Source organism: Galeopterus variegatus, unplaced genomic scaffold (genome assembly GCF_000696425.1).
Source record: "Galeopterus variegatus unplaced genomic scaffold, G_variegatus-3.0.2 Scaffold1832, whole genome shotgun sequence".
NCBI classification, from domain to species: domain Eukaryota; kingdom Metazoa; phylum Chordata; class Mammalia; order Dermoptera; family Cynocephalidae; genus Galeopterus; species Galeopterus variegatus.
This window is the reverse complement of record NW_007727943.1, coordinates 132243-153551: the sequence shown is the minus strand read 5'-3', so window position 1 is coordinate 153551 and position 21309 is coordinate 132243. Positions and strand designations below refer to the sequence as shown.

The 21309-nt window shown below is 40.9% G+C and overlaps 1 protein-coding gene across 2 annotated transcripts; it reads left to right on the top strand.

Moving 5' to 3' along the window:
- Positions 1–1498: 1498 nt before the first annotated feature.
- On the top strand, positions 1499–19222 carry LZTFL1 (leucine zipper transcription factor-like 1). 2 transcript variants are annotated; one of them, XM_008579208.1, is made up of 10 exons: positions 1499–1622; positions 8015–8139; positions 9926–10120; positions 11297–11357; positions 12655–12726; positions 14279–14344; positions 14431–14508; positions 16625–16801; positions 17617–17720; positions 18787–19222. In XM_008579208.1, the coding sequence occupies exons 1-10, from the start codon at positions 1620–1622 to the stop codon at positions 18803–18805; spliced, it is 900 nt and encodes a 299-aa protein (XP_008577430.1). In that variant the 5' UTR covers positions 1499–1619; the 3' UTR covers positions 18806–19222. The 2 variants fall into 2 exon arrangements, with proteins under 2 accessions (XP_008577430.1, XP_008577431.1); XM_008579209.1 differs by lacking the exon at positions 1499–1622 and adding an exon at positions 1826–1960.
- The last annotated feature ends 2087 nt before the right edge of the window (positions 19223–21309 follow it).

Here is a 21309-nt window from a genome sequence, read left to right as displayed (position 1 = left end):
TTTGTTCCCCCTGATTTAATAACACTTAGCAAGCACAGGATTTTGCCTTTGTAAAAATACACTTGTTTCTTCAGCAGTGCAAACTGATGACCAACTCTGTTGTACGTCATAAAAGTTTTTATGAAATTCCTTCTGTATCTTGCATCCACAACAACTGTTAAAGTGACCTCACTATGTGAATACAATGGGTGTCTACTGAAATAAGAACCAAATACTGTGAGAATTTACTCTAGGAATGGAATGTATCTAGCCCATAGTAGGCACTAAATAATGGCAACCATTGTTACCAATTCAACAAACACTCACTGAACAGAAATGTGAAAAGTGGCATGGTAAATGGAAATTTGAATTGAGCTTGGAGGAGAGTCACTATGGGGAAGCTGAGAGAACCTGTCCTTATGGACCTTGCAAGGAGACAGAGATTCTGGCTAGATGCCATTGGGGGGCCAAGGGCAGGGAGCCTGACTAAAGGTGAAGTTGAGCATAGCCAATCCAAGGCCCCAGACCATCCTTCCATGCCTTGGAGTGTTCCAGGTTACACACAGAAGCCTGTCTGCTGTTCCTGTCCTGGAGGCTCTAGATCCTTCCATGGGCAATTGCCTGCAGGTCATCTCTGGATCATGAGTGAAGAACTCTGAGCCCCTGGTATTTGCAGTAATCTATCTCGTCCTACACCTTTGTCTTTTCTAAGACAGTGTTTCTTAAAGAGTGATTCGTGATACCTCCTGGCACGTCAGTAAAATCTGAAGATTCCAAGAACCCAAGATAGACTTCTTGAATCAGAATTTCCAAGGGTGAGGCCAGGGAAGCTATTGTTCAACAAGCTTCCCTAATGATTCCAGGCATAATGAAACTTTTGAAATTCACTGTGCATTGAGAAAACCGATGCTTTTTGCAATTTATTTAAAGGGAAAGGGTGCTAGAGACTTTTAGCAGCAATATATGAGAAAATAATAATAATAATAATAATAATAATAATAATAATAATAATAATAATAATAATAATAATGAGTCGGGGAGAGATCGTTCGAAGCTCCTATCTAGGAACCTGGAAGCGCCGGTGTTGTTGGCCTGTCTCAGCCACCTTTACGCTCAGGTAGGAACAACTGGAGAGAAAAAGTACGTGTGGGCCACGCCCGCCCGACGCCCCATGAGACCGGTTCAAGGTCTGGAATCGGCCCTCCAGGCCACGGTTGGGGGCGCCAAGGCCGCGGGAAGTGCTCGACGAGCCCTTTCCAGCAATCCAGACTCGGACTCGCAGGGGCGCAAGCGTGATGGGGACTTCAGGCGGCCTCGCCCTTCCCGTTACCATTGGCAACAGCAGTCGGGTCCCCAAAGTTAGCGTGGCGTGAAAAGGTGGGACCTCTGCCTTTGGAAGCCAATGCGCATGCGGCGGTCGGCCAGTCACACGGCACTTCCTGTCGCGTGATCTTGAGGACCAATGAAAGTGCAAAACTGCAGGCCCACGTGCCTCCGTTCCCATTAGCAACCGGAGGCTTCCAAGCACCCTTCCCTTCCTCCGCTGCTTCGGCGCTCCATCCACTCTTGGTGGTCACAGCGTGGCAAGGGTCTGCCTGGCCTCTCCCGCTCCCTTAGGCTGCCAGCTCCCGTCCGCCGCCATGGTGAGTAGCCGACCCGCTGGCGCCGAGGAGAGAACAGCGGCCGGGGCTGGAGACGCTGAGCGGGTGGGCCCGGAATGATGGCCGTCCTCAGCGGGCCTGAGGAACCCCGCTCCCGGGCCTCCCGAGGAAGGGAGGGTGCGCCGGCGCGGGAGGTTCGGTCGACCTCGGCCCACGCCCCTCCGGGATAATCCTGGGTGAAGCCCTCTCCTAGCAGCCTCGCTGCACCACATCGCTTCGTTCCTCGCTCCTGCCTGGGGGTGCCCGGGCCAAGTCGCAGCTCTCAGGTGGCGCGTGAAGAGAGCCAGACGGAAGCGCTGCCAGCTGAAGGCGCGGGGCAGGTTCGCACTCTAGTCCAAACTCCAAGTTTGCACACATGCGCGCGCGGGCGCACGCACGCCTTTGGCAGCGTAAAGTTACACGTTAACGAGCCGAGGAGTGAGAACGAATTCACGCTCTGTAGTTAATTGAATCCAACTTTGTGATGTGGAAGCGACTTAAAGAATCCAAGCACTCCATTTTACAGCTGAGGAAATTTGGGTGACCTTTCCTTTGTTTTGACCTGTTCAGAAAAGACCACTAGGCCCTCCAGAGGTTAATAGCATGCCAGCTTAAACAGCAATCATACTTAGAACAATACGTAGTATTGAAGTATTCAGAAAGAGGGATGAAACCAGGGTTGAGAGCGCCACTTAAATGGACTACCGAGATTCCTCTGCAACCAGAACTCTTATTTTGGCCCACACTGTATTCCAAACACTATCTCAGAGCTGAGTATACAGCTGTGAACAAAACAGCGTTCCCTACCCTTTTTGAGCTTAGAACCTGTCCCACTCATTCTCTTGATTTCCCTAAAACAGTGAAAATGAGTTGAAAAAATGATGATGACGTCACAAAAATTGATATCTGTTACTTTCTGTTCTATCAGCTATCATTCCTTTCTGTCAATTTGGTTAACAACCGACGCTCTGGAGTCAAGCTTAGGTTCTTTATTAGTAAATTGCAGATAAGAACTACACTGGGGTTGTTAAAATGATAAATGAAGTAATGCATGTAAAACAAATAGCGCAGAACTTGCTAAAGCACTCAGTATATGATAGGTTTTATTAGATTGTGCTCATTTTTATCATTACATTTTGTTCCTTGTACTTCTCATAGTAAAACGGTATATGGATTTGTGGGCATGGTCAGGAACAGGGAACCATTTCTGGTACATTAACCCCTTCTCTTCTCCTAGCATCCCCACCCCCACCCCCCACACACTTTAAGGCACAGTTTTGAGACACTAGGTTGGTAATGCTCTGGTAGGATTCCTTGTTATGTGTTTTCAGCTCCCATTTAAAATTTTTAACAGAGAATTTCTCCAACAAAATTCAAATTCTGATTTCCCCATGTGGTTACCTTCCATAGTTTCTAAACATTTTACAGCTGATCATTATAGCTACCTCTCATTTAACAGATGGTAAAGCTGATGCCAGTGAAGTTAAGTGACTTGAGCTGGTAACAGTTACACAGGTTGGTAGTTGCATAGCTAGACTTAAACCTGGTTTTTAATCCAGTGCTTTGTCACATCAACCTATTCCATTTCCTCTCTGTATTAGTTTTCTGTTGCTTATGACAAAATACCTGAAACTGGGTAATTTATAAAGAAATGAAATTTATTTCTCACAGTTTTGGAGTCTGGGAAGTCCACAGTCCAGGGAACACATCTGATGAGGGCCTTCTCCCGATGTCCCATGACTTAACTGTAAATACTATGATGTAAAGTTAAAAATATTTAAATACTGATATAAAGTCAATAAATCTTATGTTACAGGACAAAGAATAAGAGGAACAAAAACAAAGATAAATGCTTAATATATATAATATACACAGACATATTCTTGACAAAATAGGGGGGATAATTACAGTCCTCATTTCTGTAACTGGTCATGTGGTTGTAGCTGTTATTTATAACTACTTTCTTCTTCTACCCATTCTGTGTTCCCTTTGCCTTCAGCAAGCACCTTAGCTTGTTGTGGTTCTTTACCCAGCAGAGTGACCCAAACCTTCCTCCTTGAAGAGTCTGGGCTGTTTGTAGCCTGGATGGGATTGCTGTAATTTCCCATTGACCTTAATCACAGGGCATGTGTAGTACTAAGAGATCTCCTGTATGTCAGACATAATTTTCCTTATCTCCATTTGGAATAGTAGTCCAGCTTCCCCTTGCTAGTCCGGATCAGGAACCCAAACTAACCCCATAACTCCTTTCTTAGCCTATTGACTCAGAGGCAAGGAGCCCAAAGTGGCCAATTGTCAGCCTTAACTTCCAGTTCATCATTGTGTCTCCTGGTGGAAACATTCCTCCCTCTGGAACTAAGACCTCTAGGCCAGCAGAACATAAAGTCTCAGTAACAGAAGCAAAAATTTTGCTAGTGGATCATGAGGGGTAATGATGAGTGGTGCCACTCCCATTTCCACCCCTTGTTTCCTGGACCCGTGAGTCCTGGCTATGGGAGAAACAGTACCATATATTGGGTACTGTTTTACAGAATACAAAATACGGATGTATTTTGTATTTCTCTTCTGGAGAACTTTGCCCCATTCCTGCAGGATATTATCACCTAGCTGGTGCTGTAACTGTGACCTCAAAAGGCCATTCCACCATTCTATCAAGCCTGCTGCTTCAGGATGATGGGGAACATGGTAAGACCAGTGAATTCTATGAGCATGAGCCCATTGCCACACTTCTTTGGCTGTAAAGTGAGTTCCTTGGTCAGAAGAAATGCTGTGTGGAGTAGCATGATGGTGAATAAGGCATTCCGTGAGACCATGGATGGTCATTTTGGCAGCAGTGTTGCACGTGGGGAAGGTAAATCCCCATCCAGAGTAAGTGTCTATTCCTGTAAGGACAAAATGCTGCCCCTTCCATAATGGAAGCAGTTCATTGTAATCAACCTGCCACCAGATAGCTGGCTGATCACCCTGGTGAATGGTGCCATATTGGGGGTTCAGTGTTGGTATCTGCTGCTGACAGATTGGGCACTTAGCAGTAGCTGTCACCAGGTTGTCCTTGGTGAATGGAGGTCCATGTTGCTGAGCCCATGCATAACCTCCATCTCTGCTACCATGGCACTTTGTTCATGAGCCCACTGGGCAATGATGGGTGGCTGGAGAAAGAGGCTGACTAGTATCTACAGAATGGCTCATCCTGTCCACCTGATTATATTAAACTCCTCCTCTGCTGAGGTTACCCTTTGGTGGGCATTCACATGGGAAACAAATATCTTTACGTCCTTTGCTCTCTCAGAGATGTCTATCCACACACTTCTTCGCCCACATTTCCTTGTCACCAGCTTTCCGACCATGTTTCTTCTGAGTTCCTGAACATCTGGCCAAACTATTGGCTACAGCCCATGAATTGGTATATAATTGCACATCTAGCCATTTCTCCTTCCAAGTAAAGTGCACAACCAGATTCACTGCCTGAAGTTCTGCCCATTGCGAAGATTTCTCCTCACCACTGTCCTTCACGGATGTCCCAGAAAGGGGCTGTAGTGCTGTAGCTGTCTACTTTTGGGTGGTTCCTGCATATTGCACAGAACCAGGCGCTAATCTTCTCTTCCTCTGTCAATTGATCATAGGGTACCCCCCACGAGGCCATAGGTGCAGGCTGGGGGAGAAAAGGTAGTGTAGCAGGAGTAGGAATCATGGGCATTTGGGCCACTTCTTCATGTAAGTTACTTCTGCCTTCAGCACCGGCTTGGGCCCGATCACATATATACCACTTCCATTTGATGATGGAGCACTACAGTGCACGCCCAACCATATGACTTGCTGGGTCAGATAACACGCAGTTCACGATGGGCAGCTCAACTTGCATGGTAACTTGGTTACCCATAGTCAAGCGTTCAGTTTCTGCTAAGGCCCAGTAGCAGGTCAACAGCTGTCTCGAAAAAGGAGAGTAGTTATCTGCGGATGATGGGGCCTTGCTCCAAAATCCTAAGGGTCTCCACTGTGACTCACCTCTACGGGCCCGCCAAAGGCTCTAGACAGCATCCCTATCTGCCACTGACACCTCAAGGACCATTGAGTCTGCTCGATCATACAGCCCAAGGGGCTCAGCAGTTTGCATGGCAGCCTGGACCTGCTGCAGAGCCTTCTCCTATTCTGAGCCCCACTCACAACTAGCAGCTTTCCAGTCATTTGGTAGCCGGAGTAACAACTCTTTAGTGATTTGACCTATGTACATGTAGTATACATGTGGAAGCAGAGGTTGTGAATAGCCATTTCCTAGGCTGATGCTGTTTCTCCTATTGAACTCAGCTTTCTGCTCCCTTTTTTCACTCCGATCCATTGCAGTCTAGGAACTTTTCTGTCCTTAGTCCCAAAGTTCATCCTTCTCACTTTGAGTAATTTTTTTCTTCTTGGTCCTAGGACAATCTTAACTCTCCTTGACAGGAGAAAAAGTAATTAACAGGTATGAATTGGCCACCCACTCTGCACAAGGCACTGTGCCAGGTGTCATAATTCATGCCCTCATGGAGCTTACCATCTAGTTGGAGGAGCAACATCTGAAAAAAAGAATGAAGTACCACCTTAACACTAGGTAGTAATCAGTCTTTGGTGGTGCCAAATAAGTAGCAGACATGATATATGCTAATTTTTGGAGGAAGGCATAACTATAGAGTCACCGAGGGTACATTGGGAGGTGTCATAGAGTAGGTAAAACAGTCCTTGAACAGTGGGTAGGAATTTAGTGATGTGGTGGAACTTGCGTGTAGTGGTTAGTGAAAGCCAATTGTATGCATTTCTTCTCACCTCTGCATTCGGTGGCATTATATTGGCAGCTTGAAATTGGCGATAGTGGAAGTATTTACATCATGGAAATCAGCAAGGGCTACACATCAGGGTCCCCTACCCAGAAAGCCTGTTGTTAAACTGTACCAGCACACCACTGGGTAGGATTCAGATTTTTGAATAGAAGTGGAGAGCTACTTTTAGGCAAAGATCAGGGTAACATGAGTGAAAGTCAAGGCAGGACATTTTAAGTCATGATTCAGGGCTGATGGGCAGTCTAGGCTGTCTAAAGAAGAGTGTTCATATAGTAGAATCCTGGGAAACAGGTTTAGAGAAAGAGTTTGGGGGGTCTTAAGGACTGAAGAGTGTAGCTTTAATACCACAGACCAGAATGAGAATTTGTGGTTTATTTGTTTTGTTTGCTACATTGTTTTGAGATAAAGTTGCATGATGACATTTCGCTGAACGATATACCACATATATGACGATGGTCAGAGCAATTGGCTAGGTGGTGTAGTAGGCTATACCATCTAGATTTGTGTAAGTACACTTTATGATGTTCACACAGTGATGAAATCACCTAACAACAAATTTCTCCAAATGTATCCTCATAGTTAAGTGAAACGTGACTGTATTTCCAAATTGGGATATTCTCACCCATATTGATTTGTATATAAGAGATAACATTGTCTCTAATGTAGGTATCCAGTTGTTTTTTTTAAAAATGCCTAGAGGAAATGTCTCGTTGTTAGTCACAAGTCAGGTACATATGCAACTAAAACACATTGCGTTTGTGTAGCATGTAGGTTTCCCTCTCACTTCCCTTTTATTCTTGCTATCTCCGTTCTATCATCTAGTCCTTAAATGCATACGCTACTCAAATTGCTTTGGTAAAGTACATCAGCAACTTCTTAATTACAAATCCAAGTAACATGGCTGAAGCCTTGCTTTTAGTTGACCTGTTCTACTCTGACATCCCTGCGTTCTTGGGCTTGCCTCTTAAATATCTGTCAAGCTTTCATCTGGTTTAAAATAAAGACAAATTAATGGCCATTTCCAAACCAAGTATACTTTTTAAAGCTGTATTTGATGGAGTTAGGTTAAGTTGCTGTAATAAAGACCCCTAAAAACAGTGGCTTAAAGAATACAGAAGTTTATTTCTCTCTCACTTAACAGCCATCTCATTGTTCATGTCAGGAGAGTGGGTCAGTGCTATTCCATGAGGTAGAAACACAGGTCCCTTTCATCTTGTGCTCCCCCAACCCCTGGGCATTGATGTTGTCTGCACAGTTCCACTGAGTCACCACCTCTTCCAGGTTCCAGAGAAGAAAGAGTGGCAAAGGTGTACCCAATATCTTAAGGCCCAGGCTTTGGAAATAGCCAATATCTGTTCTGCTCACATCCATTGCTGCAAAGTAGTCACAGGGCCTCACTTGACTGCAAGGTGGGCTGGAAGTATCATCTAGCCGGGCAGCCATGCCGCCAGAAAGAAGGGAAAAACAGAATTAGATGGACATCTAGCAGTCCGTAGCATAGAATATCCTGTATATTTTCATTGTTGGTTCTTTTATCAAATCTTCAAGACTTAACAATTAAATTACTCCTCTCTTTTTCAGGCAGAGTTGGGCCTAAATGAGCACCATCAAAACGAAGTTATTAATTATATGCGTTTTGCTCGTTCAAAGAGAGGCTTGAGACTCAAAACTGTAGATTCCTGCTTCCAAGACCTCAAGGAGAGCAGGTACCAGAGGACTCTAAGAAAACCAAATGGGAACGTGGATCCTTTCTGGTAGCCAATGTGGGGATGCTGTAGCAGAGGACATAACAAACTGTTCCTGGGATTATCATGAGCAATTACTCACTGCAAGCAGCTACACTAAGCCTCGTGGATATATGAAACCCAAGAAATTAGATTGTAGTGGGAGCAATGAATCTATTATCAGACATGCACATGATGATAATTATAGGATAGCAAAGTTTAATCAGGAAATTGCTAAGGACTTGTAGGTTAATGATTGGCTTGCCGTATTGAACATTCCAGAACTTTGCTTGAGTTATTAATTGAAAGATTAGAGCCACAAGACGTGGCAATTAGTGAGAAAACACCTATGTAGTTCATACTGAAGAATTAGGAGATGGGAAAACAGCAGGAAATCATGAAAAACTTGTGACTGGTACCAAAACTGTTAGTTGATTTGTAGCAAGAGATAATTAATTTGATTGGCCCAATAATGGAAGATAATTAAATATTAAGTAGACATAAGTAAAAAATACCTCCAAGTGAGGTACCACTGTCATAAAGCCATGAACTTTGCTCAGTAGTAGAGGCCACCAGCCTTAGACCGTTATCTGTTCAACCCATTAAACTAATCTGATAATCTGGTTTCCTAGCCCCCCAGCAGATGAAAGCAACAATTTAATTGGTGAGAACATGGTATGTTCTATTTAAGAATATAGAGAGATTATTAATATATTTAATAAGGACTTTTATAAAAAATAGTTAAAGTTTTATTTTTTGAGAGCAGGTATATTCTGGCTAGATAAAATGTTCAAGAATCGTAAGTCAAATACTGTTAGCTTGAGTATAACTATAGGACTTTAGTGAAACGAGATCTTGTTTGATTATGTACTTTTGGAAGAGAGGAAGAAGATAAAGCTGAGGTTGGGGCAGTTGCTTTTATCTGAGAGTCTGATGGATAAGGGACTTTGGAGGGCAGAAGCAGGGAGAGGAGAGGACTGCGTTACCGTGAAGCTCTCAGTGAAAGTAGGAGGCACACAGAAGCTTTTGGGCATGTTGCTGAGATTGCTGAAAATAATCGTGGGGTTTAGTCATCCCCAGTGGGACTGCAAGCAAGTCACCTTCACCCTCCAAGCCTGTGTTCCTATCTGTAAAGATAGGGGATTGAAGAAGATGGCTCCAAAGTTCCCTTCTGACCCAAACATTCTCTGTGTGAGAACAGATTGTTAATGCTAGTGTTGATGATGTTCATTTTTGTGGAGTAGTCAGTGGAGCTTTAAGTTAAGCTTTTTTTTCTTTGGGGTCTCAAGAATGCTAAGAGAAACAGTATATAATTACATTTATTTCTCACAGGCATTTACCAACATGTGAATAGTTCATACAATTATTAAAATGCTGGAGAAATAATAGAAGAAACTACACCTTCCAGGTGACTTTTGAAATTAGTAAATGTGATAAGACTAATTTTAGTGGAGATTGAAGTAAAAAACATTTAATACTGAAAAATTAAAGAAAAAAGTAGATGATGGTTTGGGGAATGTTTCTGAGCATTTAGCTGTATTAAAGGATGTGCACATTTGAAGAATTAACCACAATTTAATTGTTTCAGTATCAAAAATAGAGTTTAAATATTTTCTGTTTTATTAATAAAGAAGATAGTTCCCAGAGAGATTTTCACTGTAATCCTTTAATCCCTTAGATGACATGGAATGTGCGTTTCTTAATGTTGTTGTATTTTGTAAACTGTTTTTGTTATTTCTCAAGCTTAGGATCATGGTTGTTTTTTCAGGTTGGTGGAGGAGACCTTCACCATAGATGAAGTGTCCGAAGTCCTGAACGGGTTGCAGACTGTGGTTCATAGTGAGGTAGAGTCTGAGCTCATTAACACCGCCTACACCAATGTGCTACTCCTGCGGCAGCTGTTTTCACAAGCTGAAAAGTGGTACCTTAAGCTGCAGACAGACATCTCTGAACTTGAAAACAGGTAAGCATCCAGTCACTGCGTGATCTCTTAGATACTTCTCACCATCCTTTTATAATTCTCTGTTTCTACTGTACCAGGATATCATAAAGGCTTTTGAGATTTATGAAGTTCCTTTTCAGGCTAATTATTCAGTACGGCATCTTTGTTAGCTTGGTCAGTACTACAATCGGTCTTTATAGATAGGTCAACTAAGAAACAAAGATTATGATACAGTTGAAAAATTAATTCAAATATAATAAATACCATCAATTCAGACTAGTAGCATTGGAAGTTTAATTCTAAGTTAATTACATTTAAAATTATGTATTTATCATCTTTAAATAGGAAACATAAAATGTAAAAAAAGTTTATAGTCAACAATACCAAAGAGCTCATTAATTTCAAAAAAATATGGTAAAATTGAAGTTGAAAGTCATTCGGAGAAAAGGTATGCTAGAAATCGGGAAGGACTGACCGCCAAGCCCTGTCAACTGCTCTCTAAGCACAGTTGCAGCATGTTGGGTCACGTGGAGAGTGTTGAACAGCAAGGACAGCCTACAGGCAGGAAAGGAAAATCATTTAACTTCTGCAACAGCCACTGGGTGGCTGGTTAGAAAACTCTGAGAAGCTGATGTTTGGGGAAGGTGAGGCGAGCCGTCACTGCCGGTCACTGTGAGCTTGTATACAGTCAGCTCTCATTTACCTTTGCCAGCCATTAGGCAGCTCACCCCACACCATGTCTTTCCTGGGAATGTGTGATACTCTTTTTCAGTAGATACTGTGGACTAATTTCATTTTTTCTACAGCTACTCTATTAAAAATCAGTTTGTCTTCCTTGAACACCTAGTAGCTAACAATGTCTATTACGTAATAGAGCCATCTCCTCACAGGACCTCAGAAATAGAGTTGACTACAAATTTCACTCATTGTATTAACATTGTAGTTTATTTCTAGCAATATACATTGTGCACCTAGTAGGTGAAAAATACTAGTTCATGTGGATGATTCAAATTTGAGTCTGTGCAGTTGGATTCTCAACCATTTGTAACTAAGTATTATTTTTAATGTGGTAAAGTTTTATCCATCTTGCTCTGTTCTCTCTGGCATGTAATAGGTTGGTACTGGTGATTTTATTCTTATGTGTGATACAAACCTACTTTAAATGAATATTTTTTAATATTTGCTTTTGTCTTTCAGAGAATTATTAGAACAAGTTGCAGAATTTGAAAAAGCAGAATTAACGTCTTCAAATAAAAAGGTAATTTTTGGTCATTCTAATTCCATGTCTTAATAACCAGTATTTAAAATCCTGAAATCACTCAAAACATTCCAAGGTCCAGATGAGAACTTTCAAGGAAAAGCATTCAATTCAAGAATAGAATTCAAAAATTGCCTCTCAGATTTTCAGGCAAAAGAAAAGTTTTGGAAGATACTATGAAAAACTTTTGTGTATTATAACCTACACACACGTACATGTAGCGCGCACACACAGACACACACACAATCCCTGCTGTCAAGTCAGAATACCAGCCATGTAAACTCTCCATCAGATGTTGCAGAGCACAGGCTTTGGGGTTAGCCAGACCTGAGTATCCATCCTGGCACTGTCACTCCCTAGCCATGTGACCCTGAGCAGGTTACCTGAGATGGCTGAGTCTCATTTCCTTCATCTGTCAAGTGGAGATAATACCAGTAATTTCCTACTTCCCTACTTCTCTTCTTAATCATTTGCATTATTTGCAGTGAACATTTACCATTCCATTTTATAGAGGCACCATAAATATTCCATTGTTGGATAGTTAAATACTGCTGAGGTGAATCCTTGTACATACACATACAAAACATTTTCCAATTATTCCTTTGGGACATATTTCTGGCTAAGAAATTTCTGGGTCAGAAAGCATGGATTCTTTTGTTTTTAATATGTATTGCTAAACTTCCAGAATATTTGTGCCAAGTTATTCTTCATCTGTAGGGTAGCTGCCTAAATCCTCACCAATATTACAGTTATTTTCAGAGTCTGAAGTTCATGCAGAAATCTGTTTTAGCTCCCACTGATTAAAATCCCGGTTCCTAGATGGTAGGATCTATATCAGGTCTGGCTTTGAGCTCTTTCCATCCTTCCCTCCCTCCCTTCTTCCCTCTTTTCCCTTCCATCTGTATTTTTAAAAAAGATATGGGGGGGCCAGGCTGGCCAGTTAGCTCAGTTGGTTAGAGTTCAGCCTTGTAACACCAAGATCAAGGGTTTGGATCACCACACTGGCCAGCCACCATGAATAAACAAACAAACAAATAAATAAATAAAAGATATGGGGAGGATGGGTTTCATTTTTATCTCTAACATGTATTGGGCACTGTGGGTCAGGCATGTCCTAGGCACTGGGATGTAACAGAATACAAAACCAACAAAAATCCCCACACCTGTGGAACTGACATCCCAGCGGATATGTTTATATACAGTGTCTTCCACTTAGAAAGTGCAGGTGTTCAATGATTATATATGTACATGCTTTATTCTGTGTTGATTTTAATTTGCTTTTTTAATTTTGTTTCAGCCCATCATAGATGTCATAAAGCCAAAACTTGTTCCACTTAATGAAGGTGGAACAGCAGAACTCCTTAATAAGGTAATGTAGTCATCATTTTGAAAAAGGAAAACCTCTCATTGTCTGAACAGCTCTAGGGTAGAGAAACAAAGGTGGAAAGAGGTTGACTCAGGCTTTGGTCCAGCACAGTAGTTTTACCTAATGGTGCCCAGTGGGCCAGAAGAGGGCATACCAATCTTCTAGAAAGTCTGAAGCAGTTCTTGATCACATGTTTCCATGGTAAAGGGAAGAGCATGGAATTTTGGACTGAGTTTATTGATGGACATTTGAAGTTTGTGATCTGTGATAACAATGGAGATTTTTAAAAAGAAGTTTATAAACTATCAGTATACATATAAATATTTTTATACAATGAAGGTTTTTAAAAGAAGTTTATAAAAATTATTTATCAGTATACAAATAAATTATTTCTAGTATACAAATAAATACTGTGACTCCTGTATTCTCAATATTTTGCTAAGTGTTGTTAGAAATAAAAAAGGCAGTGTAATACCTAGTCCTTGCTCTCAAAAAGTAATAGCTTCATTGGGAAGACAGAACTAATATTCTAGAAAGAGACAGGAGAATTCTTTCCTGTGTGCCACGGGTGTCACAGGGTAGCAGAGAAGACGCAGTTTCATGTAGATGAGAAATGATAAGAACAGGATCTTAGGTAAGATGACACCTGGGCTGGGCCTTGAAGGTCAAGACAGATTAAATTGTCAGAGGGAAGAGAAGGGGCATGTGGGGCAGCGGAACAGAATGGGCAGTGGCCAGAGGCAGACAGAGGGTGTCATGACTTGCAGCAGAGCTCAGTGCTCTCTGACTGAGCCAATGCATGTGTTGGAGCATAGTGAGAAATAAGACTATACTGATAGGTGACTCTTGTGTTGGCTGCATAAGAGCAAAGGTGTTTGGCCTCTGCTCAGTCAGAACCATTTGGGGGCTTGAGCACGGGGCACTGAAATGGTGAAGATGGTGTTTCCAGGATAAGTGGAAATAGTGTGCAGTGTAGGCTGAGAATGGACCCAGGAATTGCAGGCCAGCTAGATGAGAGATAGCAGGGCAGGGGGACTTTGGAAAGTCTGAGAACAGAGGGCTGAAAGAGGAAATGTGTGTCTGAGAGACTGAAAGAGAAAGAACTAGAAATCTTAGAGACAAAGCTGACTAACAGTATTGAGGCTGATGGACTGGGCAAAATTGGGATATTACGAATAACCAGGGCATGTGGATTTGGGGGCTATTAGATAATTTAAATTTAATTTAAAATTTAAAAATTTGGGGCCGGCTCGGTGGCGCACTGCTACAGTGTGCCGCTTGGGAGCGCGGTGGCGCTCCCGCCGAGGGTTCGGATCCCACATACAGACCGGTTCCCGCTCACTGGCTGAGCGAGGTGTGGGAGCAACACCGAGGGTTGCGATCCCGTTGCCGGTCCCGGTCCGGTACGGGTGCGACACTGAGGGTTGTGATCCGTTGCCGGACACGAAAAAAGACAAAAAGGAAAAAAAAAAAAATTAAAAATTTAAGTGAAGCAAGTACTAATTTCAAGCATTACAATATTTTGTTAAAATAAATCTTGAATTTATTGACATAGGAAATTTTAAGACTTCAAGAAGAGAATGAGAAATTGAAGTCAAGGCTGAAGACCATTGAAATACAGGTAACTGAGAAATCCTTAAACAAAATTATTGAAAGAGCTACCTACAGATTAAATACTGAATGTGTTTTGTTTAAATTTGATTATAGGCTACAAATGCATTGGATGAGAAGTCAAAACTAGAAAGAACACTGCAAGATTTACAGCTTGATCAAGGAAATCAAAAGGTGACACACGTTTTAGCTGGCTTTTTCACACATTCTAAATAGAATAAAGCTATAAACTTAAGTCTTAGACACTGTTCATTACACCCTTCCCCCTGCCACTCCCTGAGATAAATGCCACTGTTTTCCTGTATTGGGACATCTTTGCCCAAGAAAGGCCAGGTGAGAACCAGTGCCCTTCCCTCCATCCTTCCTCCAGGTCAGAGGGGGCAGAAACACAGTTCACGTGCCTAATGTGTCCTGGGATTTCAGTGAAATGCAAGATATTCTTCAATTTATTGCCCTTTCATTGTGATGTCTAATTACAATGGGAAAAAAGGAAATGAAGAAAGGAAAAGTTTTTAGTTAATTGATTTGTATTGGGGTTTTTTTATACTTTTACTTAAGTTTGCCTTTGATGAGTGTGACAAAGTAGAATGAATTTACTCATTATAAATCTTCAAATCCATCTATATTTAGCAGCTCTGTGTAGTACAGTGAAATCCAGTGTTGTAGTTCTTCAGGCATATCTGAGTGTCATGACTGAATGTCTCTCTGCCTGCTGGAAGTCATAGTGTGCACGGTTGTCTCCTAAGGCCTTTCCATTGAGCATAGATGCTGTAACATGATTTCATGTGAGTGGGGCCAGTTGGGTAAATTTTCAGTGCACCACTGGCTTTTCTTCTGGTTGTACTGTCATTGTAAATGTCTACTAAACAATCCTGAAGTCTATTTCTTTTTTTTTTTTTTTCGTGACCAGTAACGGGATCGCAACCCTTGGTGTCGCGCCCGCACCGCGCTCAACCAGTGAGCGGACCGGTCTCTATATGGGATCCGAACCCTCGGCGGGAGCGCCGCTGCACTCTACCAAGTGCACCACCGGGCCGGCCCCCAAAGTCTATTTCATTAGGTTTTTGTTAAACATTTTTCTGTGAAAAATTTGAAACGTACAAAAGTAGAGTGGTATAATGAACCCCCATCCTGATCACTCAGCTTTCCCAATCATCATTGCATGGCTGGTCTGGTTTCATCTCCATCTCTACTTTCTTTCCCTCCTCTCATGATTTTCTGAAGCAAATCTCACACATTGTACCATTTCATCTGTAGATATTTTTAAAATAGGAGGATAATTCTTGTATGGCTAAAAAAACCAAAAGATGATGTATGTGATTTTCAACCATTTATATGCCAAGGACCATAGATTAACAAAACAGCTGAATGTTTCAGAACAGCCCTATAATTTCTCAAAAGTGAAACAATTGCAGACATTTTTGGATGATGCATTTTTTTAAAAGCTATTTTGGGCTTTGTTCCAATTTTACTCTAAGATTTGCACACAAAAACAAAATGGACACATGCCCTCACTAGTTGCAATGAAATAAAATCTTTTTAAAGAGCAGATTTTAAAAATGAGCAAGAATTTTTTATTTTGTTGAAAGTACTGCTTCATCTACATATTTAGCAATTATAGACCATTTTCCTGTCATAGTAATACAACTCTTTTCTGTCATCAATTTTATCCAGTCAAAAACAAGATCTAGCTGCTTTATTATGCTGCAGTTATCTATATATACCAAAATGTGCATATCTCATTAACATAAAAAACTGAAAACCTTATAAATTTAGAAAACCATATAACCAGTTATCATTAATTATGCCCTCATATTTTCTTGTAAATAATGGCTAAAACATGTCTATTAAGTTTTTGATATAAATTGTATTAATTTTATTATTCTTTCCATCTCTATCATTTTGAAGAATTCAAAATTCTTCATCAGTATTTTCTTAACTTGGTTTGTCAAAATGAAACCTAATTGCCATCCCAACTCTGGTCCATACAACACTGTCAGCTTTAGGATCTCACCTCTCTCCCATTTCTCTTAGACTGGGAAAATCGTATTTTATATATTTGGAATCTAGTGACTACTGAGTGTCTTCAGTGTGCAGACACTGCACACTGGGTGCCTGCTGGCAACCCTGAAGGGGCTGGCATTTACCCATGCTAGCGAGGGAGGCTGGCGTGCACACACAGCACACAGTATCATTTCTTTGATATCCTACGATGTTGAATCACCATTCTAAAGCAGTTAGTATTTAAAATGTCAACATGAAATTATGTTCACATATTTATTTTTCATAGGATATTATAAAGGCCCGAGACTTGAGTGACTTGGAAAACACAGTTGCTGCTTTAAAGAGTGAGTTTCAGAAGACACTTAATGACAAGACAGAAAACCAGAAGTCCCTGGAGGAGAATCTAGCAACAGCCAAGCACGACCTACTCAGGGTTCAGGAGCAGCTGAGCATGGCTGAAAAGGTCAGAAGATAGTGTTTAAGGGATTTGTCTGTTCACGTCCAATTAACTGATACACACAGTATAAAGAAACAAGTGTGACTAAGACGAACATTGGACAACTGCAAATTCAGATTATTTTTTCTCAAGGTATTAGCCAATATATGTTTTAAAGATTTATCATTTCTGGGCACTGGTTCCATTTTCGGTACTAAAGTGTCTGTGATGAAATTAGAAAGCTTCTCTGCTCTGGTGTGGTAAACGCTCCTCCACAGGCAGCCCACACCCACCCTGCACCCCTGTGCTGCTCTGCTGCTTGTTCCTCCTACTGCCTGGCAGAGGGAGGGGTGACTTTTCTTTTTTTAAGGATTTCTGTACCTTTTTTACAACTTATATGAAGTGTTATGCACAGAGCTAGATTCTTTACTTTAGGGATTTGACTCTTAAGAATATGGGAGCTGAAATTTAACAAAATTAAAAATCCTCCTCCCTAAAATACTGACACTACTTTGGGATTTGGAAAAATATCATGCTTATTTTCCCTGAATATTAGTTTAATATTCAAATAGATTTCCCATGTCTATGGCATAGTATGCTTGAGTTATTTGCAAACATTGTACTTGGGAAAATGTTACTATTTTATTGGCTTCTCATTTGAAGGAATGTTTTTAAAGTTTGAATAGTCTTAATTTTACATAATTATGCTTTTAAAGGAAATTAGAAAATAACAAAAGCAAAATATTATAAAATTAGAGCAAAAAAATATATATTTTCATCACATTTGTTATTTTTTTCCTTAACTATTTCTTAGTAATGGGCTGACATTTTTCACTAAGCAGGAATTAGAGAAGAAATTTCAACAAACAGCAGCTTATCGAAACATGAAAGAGATTCTTAACAAGAAGAACAACCAAATCAAAGACCTGAGGAAAAGACTGGCCAAGTAAGCTACACTGAGCCCGCCTTCAGATTTATCTTCCTGCTGGGTTGATATTTGTTTTCTGTTAATCTAAGCTTGTGTCTAGAGAGGTTAGGCTGGTAATTGCACAGTCATTTAGTCTAGAAACCTTAGTGTAAGGAAAGCAAAGAAGCTTCAGCCTGGCCTTGTTTGTAAGGCTCTCCCAGGCTTCTTTTTAGGTTCAGCTAGACCGTTAGACTCACACACAACTACAATAAGCTACTCTTGGCAATGGATTCACTCAGCAGGATATCAGACAGGAAACACAGCAAGCTCACAGAGCAGCATTAGGCATTTCTCCTCAGTGGTTTCCTCACAGCAGTCCAAGAGCTGGTCTTACTGTGCCCTCAAGTGACAATCTAGGTTGGAGAGGATGAGATCCACGCAGATGGGTGCCTTAGCCAGCTTGGCTTAGAAGTCCATGGTACGTAGGATTGGTATCTCTTGTAGCAGTCACATAATGCTCAGTTAGGGACATGTCCAGTTACAAGAACTCACTGCACAGAGGGAAACCTAAAGCTGTGGCTCCCGCCTCGTATTTATGGCTTGTTCACAGTCTTCCTGGCGCAGGTGTAGTCTTCCAATTGGGGTCATTTTTGTCATCAGAGGTTTTACCTAGAAACTCAGTTGACATTTTACCTTTATCAGAGTTCCAGGGGAACAGAACTATAAAGTAAATTCAAAATCAAATTTGTCTTTAGAGAAGGGGGTTTGTTAACCCTTTACTCACATAGTCATATCAACTATTTGTGTCGATCTGACAATTGAGATAGTTATACTAAGCTAATCACAGATCTAAATGCTGAATATAGAGACTTGGAGTCTTAGACGTTATCTGGTCCATCCTCCCCCCTGATACAGAAATCCCCTCTGAGTCACCGTCATGATGCCTTGAATGTATCTGACTTCTACCATAGCAGTAATTTTAAGTGAAAAATATAATATACTGGCTTAGTCACTGGAGGTGCTTCAAGTATACTAATTGGTAATTATGATGAAAACAACAGCAACAAAATTATCATGACACTGTGCTCTTAATTTATATCTTCAGATATGAACCTGAAGATTAAAAACTGAAGATTTCATCTGAATCTGCCACAACATGAACATACAAGCTGTCTCTCACCTCATGTTTTTGGAAGCATTTTGCATTATTCTCTCTCCTTATTTTTCTAATATTTAGACTTTGCTTCTAATATTTAGAACTAAAGTTCCTATTTTCAGTTGTCTAATTGAGAAGAGAGAAAAACAAGTGATTCTGGCCGGTCATCCCAAACACCTCGCTGTCGAGTGCTCCAGAGTCTTAGTTTGAATGCAGTGAAGAATTCTTTACAGTAAAGAAGAGATTTTTAGAGTGGGAAGAAGAGTCTTATCCTTTTGCGTTAGTATAAAGAGTGTATCTTTTTAATAAATGTTGAAGATGCTGACAATGTCTATGCTTGTGCATTCCCCAAGGGTAAAAATAAATAATAGAGTTATTAAAGATAGTTATTATGAATACACCTTATTTTTACTTCTAAAAATGAAATCTGAATTTATTTACTGTTTTTTTTTTTTTTCCTTTTTGTCTTTTTTCGTGACCGGCAACGGATCGCAACCCTCAGTGTTGCGCCCGTACCGGACCGGGACTGGCAACGGGATCGCAACCCTCGGTGTTGCACCCGCACCTTGCTCAGCCAGTGAGTGGCCGGTCTGTATGTGGGATCCGAACCGTCGGCGGGAGCGTCGCCACACTCCCAAGCGGCGCACTGTAGCAGTGCGCCACTGGGCCGGCCCCATTTACTCTGTTTGATCATCAAAAAATGTATGAATGAATTCTTTGAAGATGTGAATACTATCTACTATAAGGCAGCATTTTTACCAATTTTAAGGAAAATGAAGAGCAGTGAACGTGAGGATTCAATTCACTTCCGTCTCTTAATTACTGTTTATCAGAGGAGGTTCAGACATGTTTTGTAGCATGACTTACCGTGAGTCTGGATGACTGATGGAGAAGTCAGAGCCATCCTGTACTTCCTCAGTTTAGAAAGGATCTGGACTTAAAATAAATGTAATTTTTATACTTGTTTCCAGGATACTCATGTAAATTACATGTTAAATAAGAACACTTTAAAAAAGATGTACACTCAACATAAAATCAGTTACCAGACCTCAGATTGAACTTTTAATTATAGTTTATGTGCATCAATAGTAATTGCATTTTCAAGAGGTTTTAATTATATTTCCATTGGTCCTGCTTTTTCTCAGGTGATTTTGAATAAAATCATTAGAAATTGGGCATCAGACCTGCAGTTGTGTAATGCAGTGATATTCTGTAAGGATAAAGTCCATAAAGCAGTAATACCTCAGGAGGAGAGCTCTTACTTTTCACACAGTAATATTTAGTAATTTTTCCCACTTCCAAAAGCAAGAGTGTCAAACCCTGAAATGAACACCATCTACGAGAGCTCACTCTTACAAATGAAGATTTTATTCACAGAGAAGAGAACACAGCATAAAGCTCATTATTATTTTTATTCAAGCTCTTAATATTAGCCTTGAATTGATTGTTCTTCTTGTAGGCTGTATTGAAGGAACATATTGAAGGAACAAATGAAAAAGGGTAAGATAATTTCCTACCCAAAGGACATAGAAGGCGGTCTGAAAAAGATGAATGAGTTAGAGAAAGGAGAGAAAAAAATCCAATAACAAGCCAGCATTTACCACATATTATTTCCTCACCTACCTCCCCATATTTAGGTCATTCATCAGCTTCTATGTCATTTTAGAGCTTTTGCTGAGGGCTTCAGTGTCACCCTGTATTTCTTTAGCCCAAAATTGATACTGTCTCTGGAAATCCATTCCATTATTTGTGGACCAGGATGTTCTACATAATTCAGAAGCAGAACTATTGACTAACTGGCAAGTATGTCCTTAAGAAATCATTTAATTCTTTTCTCCCTATACCTTTCTCAGTTTGATGGCAGTAGGGAAAGAAGGTATGTTCAGAACCTAAACTGCTAGGTACAGTTGCAACTAGTTTTTTGGTAACAACTTTGAAATATTCTGTATAAGATGTTCCAGTTGTTCAGTAATAAATTCAAAAGTATTTCTGAAACCTTAAAACCTGACTATGCCCAGTGTTAAGATAAACAAATATGATATTCTTTGACATGCATCAAAATGACTCACACATAGAAACACATTTTAGTGCTTCTGGTTTTGTCACTGTTTTTTGGTTTTGGGTTTTTTTAAACTCATACTCAGCAAAATTCAGCTTTAAGTTATTTTTTTAAGTAGTTTCCCAGCTTTAAGATTTATCTCATTTAACTGAGAAAGAAAGCCTTTTTAGTCTATATATTTCAGATTTCTAAGAACGTTGATTCAAGCCTCGATGAAACTTTTAATGTGCTGAGCTGTATACACATTGGTGGCTATCATAATGCAGCTCTGGGCCGGCCCGGTGGCGCACTGCTACAGTGTGCCGCTTGGGAGTGAGGCGGCGCTCCCGCCGAGGGTTCGGATCCTACATACAGACCAGACCGGCCGCTCACTGGCTGAGCAAGGTGCGGGTGCAACACTGAGAGTTGTGATC

Bases quoted from the DNA above. Each gene is read 5' to 3' on its own strand.
- LZTFL1 (XM_008579208.1), top strand. The intron at 10,121-11,296 runs GTAAGCATCCAG...TTTGTCTTTCAG, and splicing joins ATCTCTGAACTTGAAAACAG to AGAATTATTAGAACAAGTTG. The intron at 11,358-12,654 runs GTAATTTTTGGT...ATTTTGTTTCAG, and splicing joins TAACGTCTTCAAATAAAAAG to CCCATCATAGATGTCATAAA.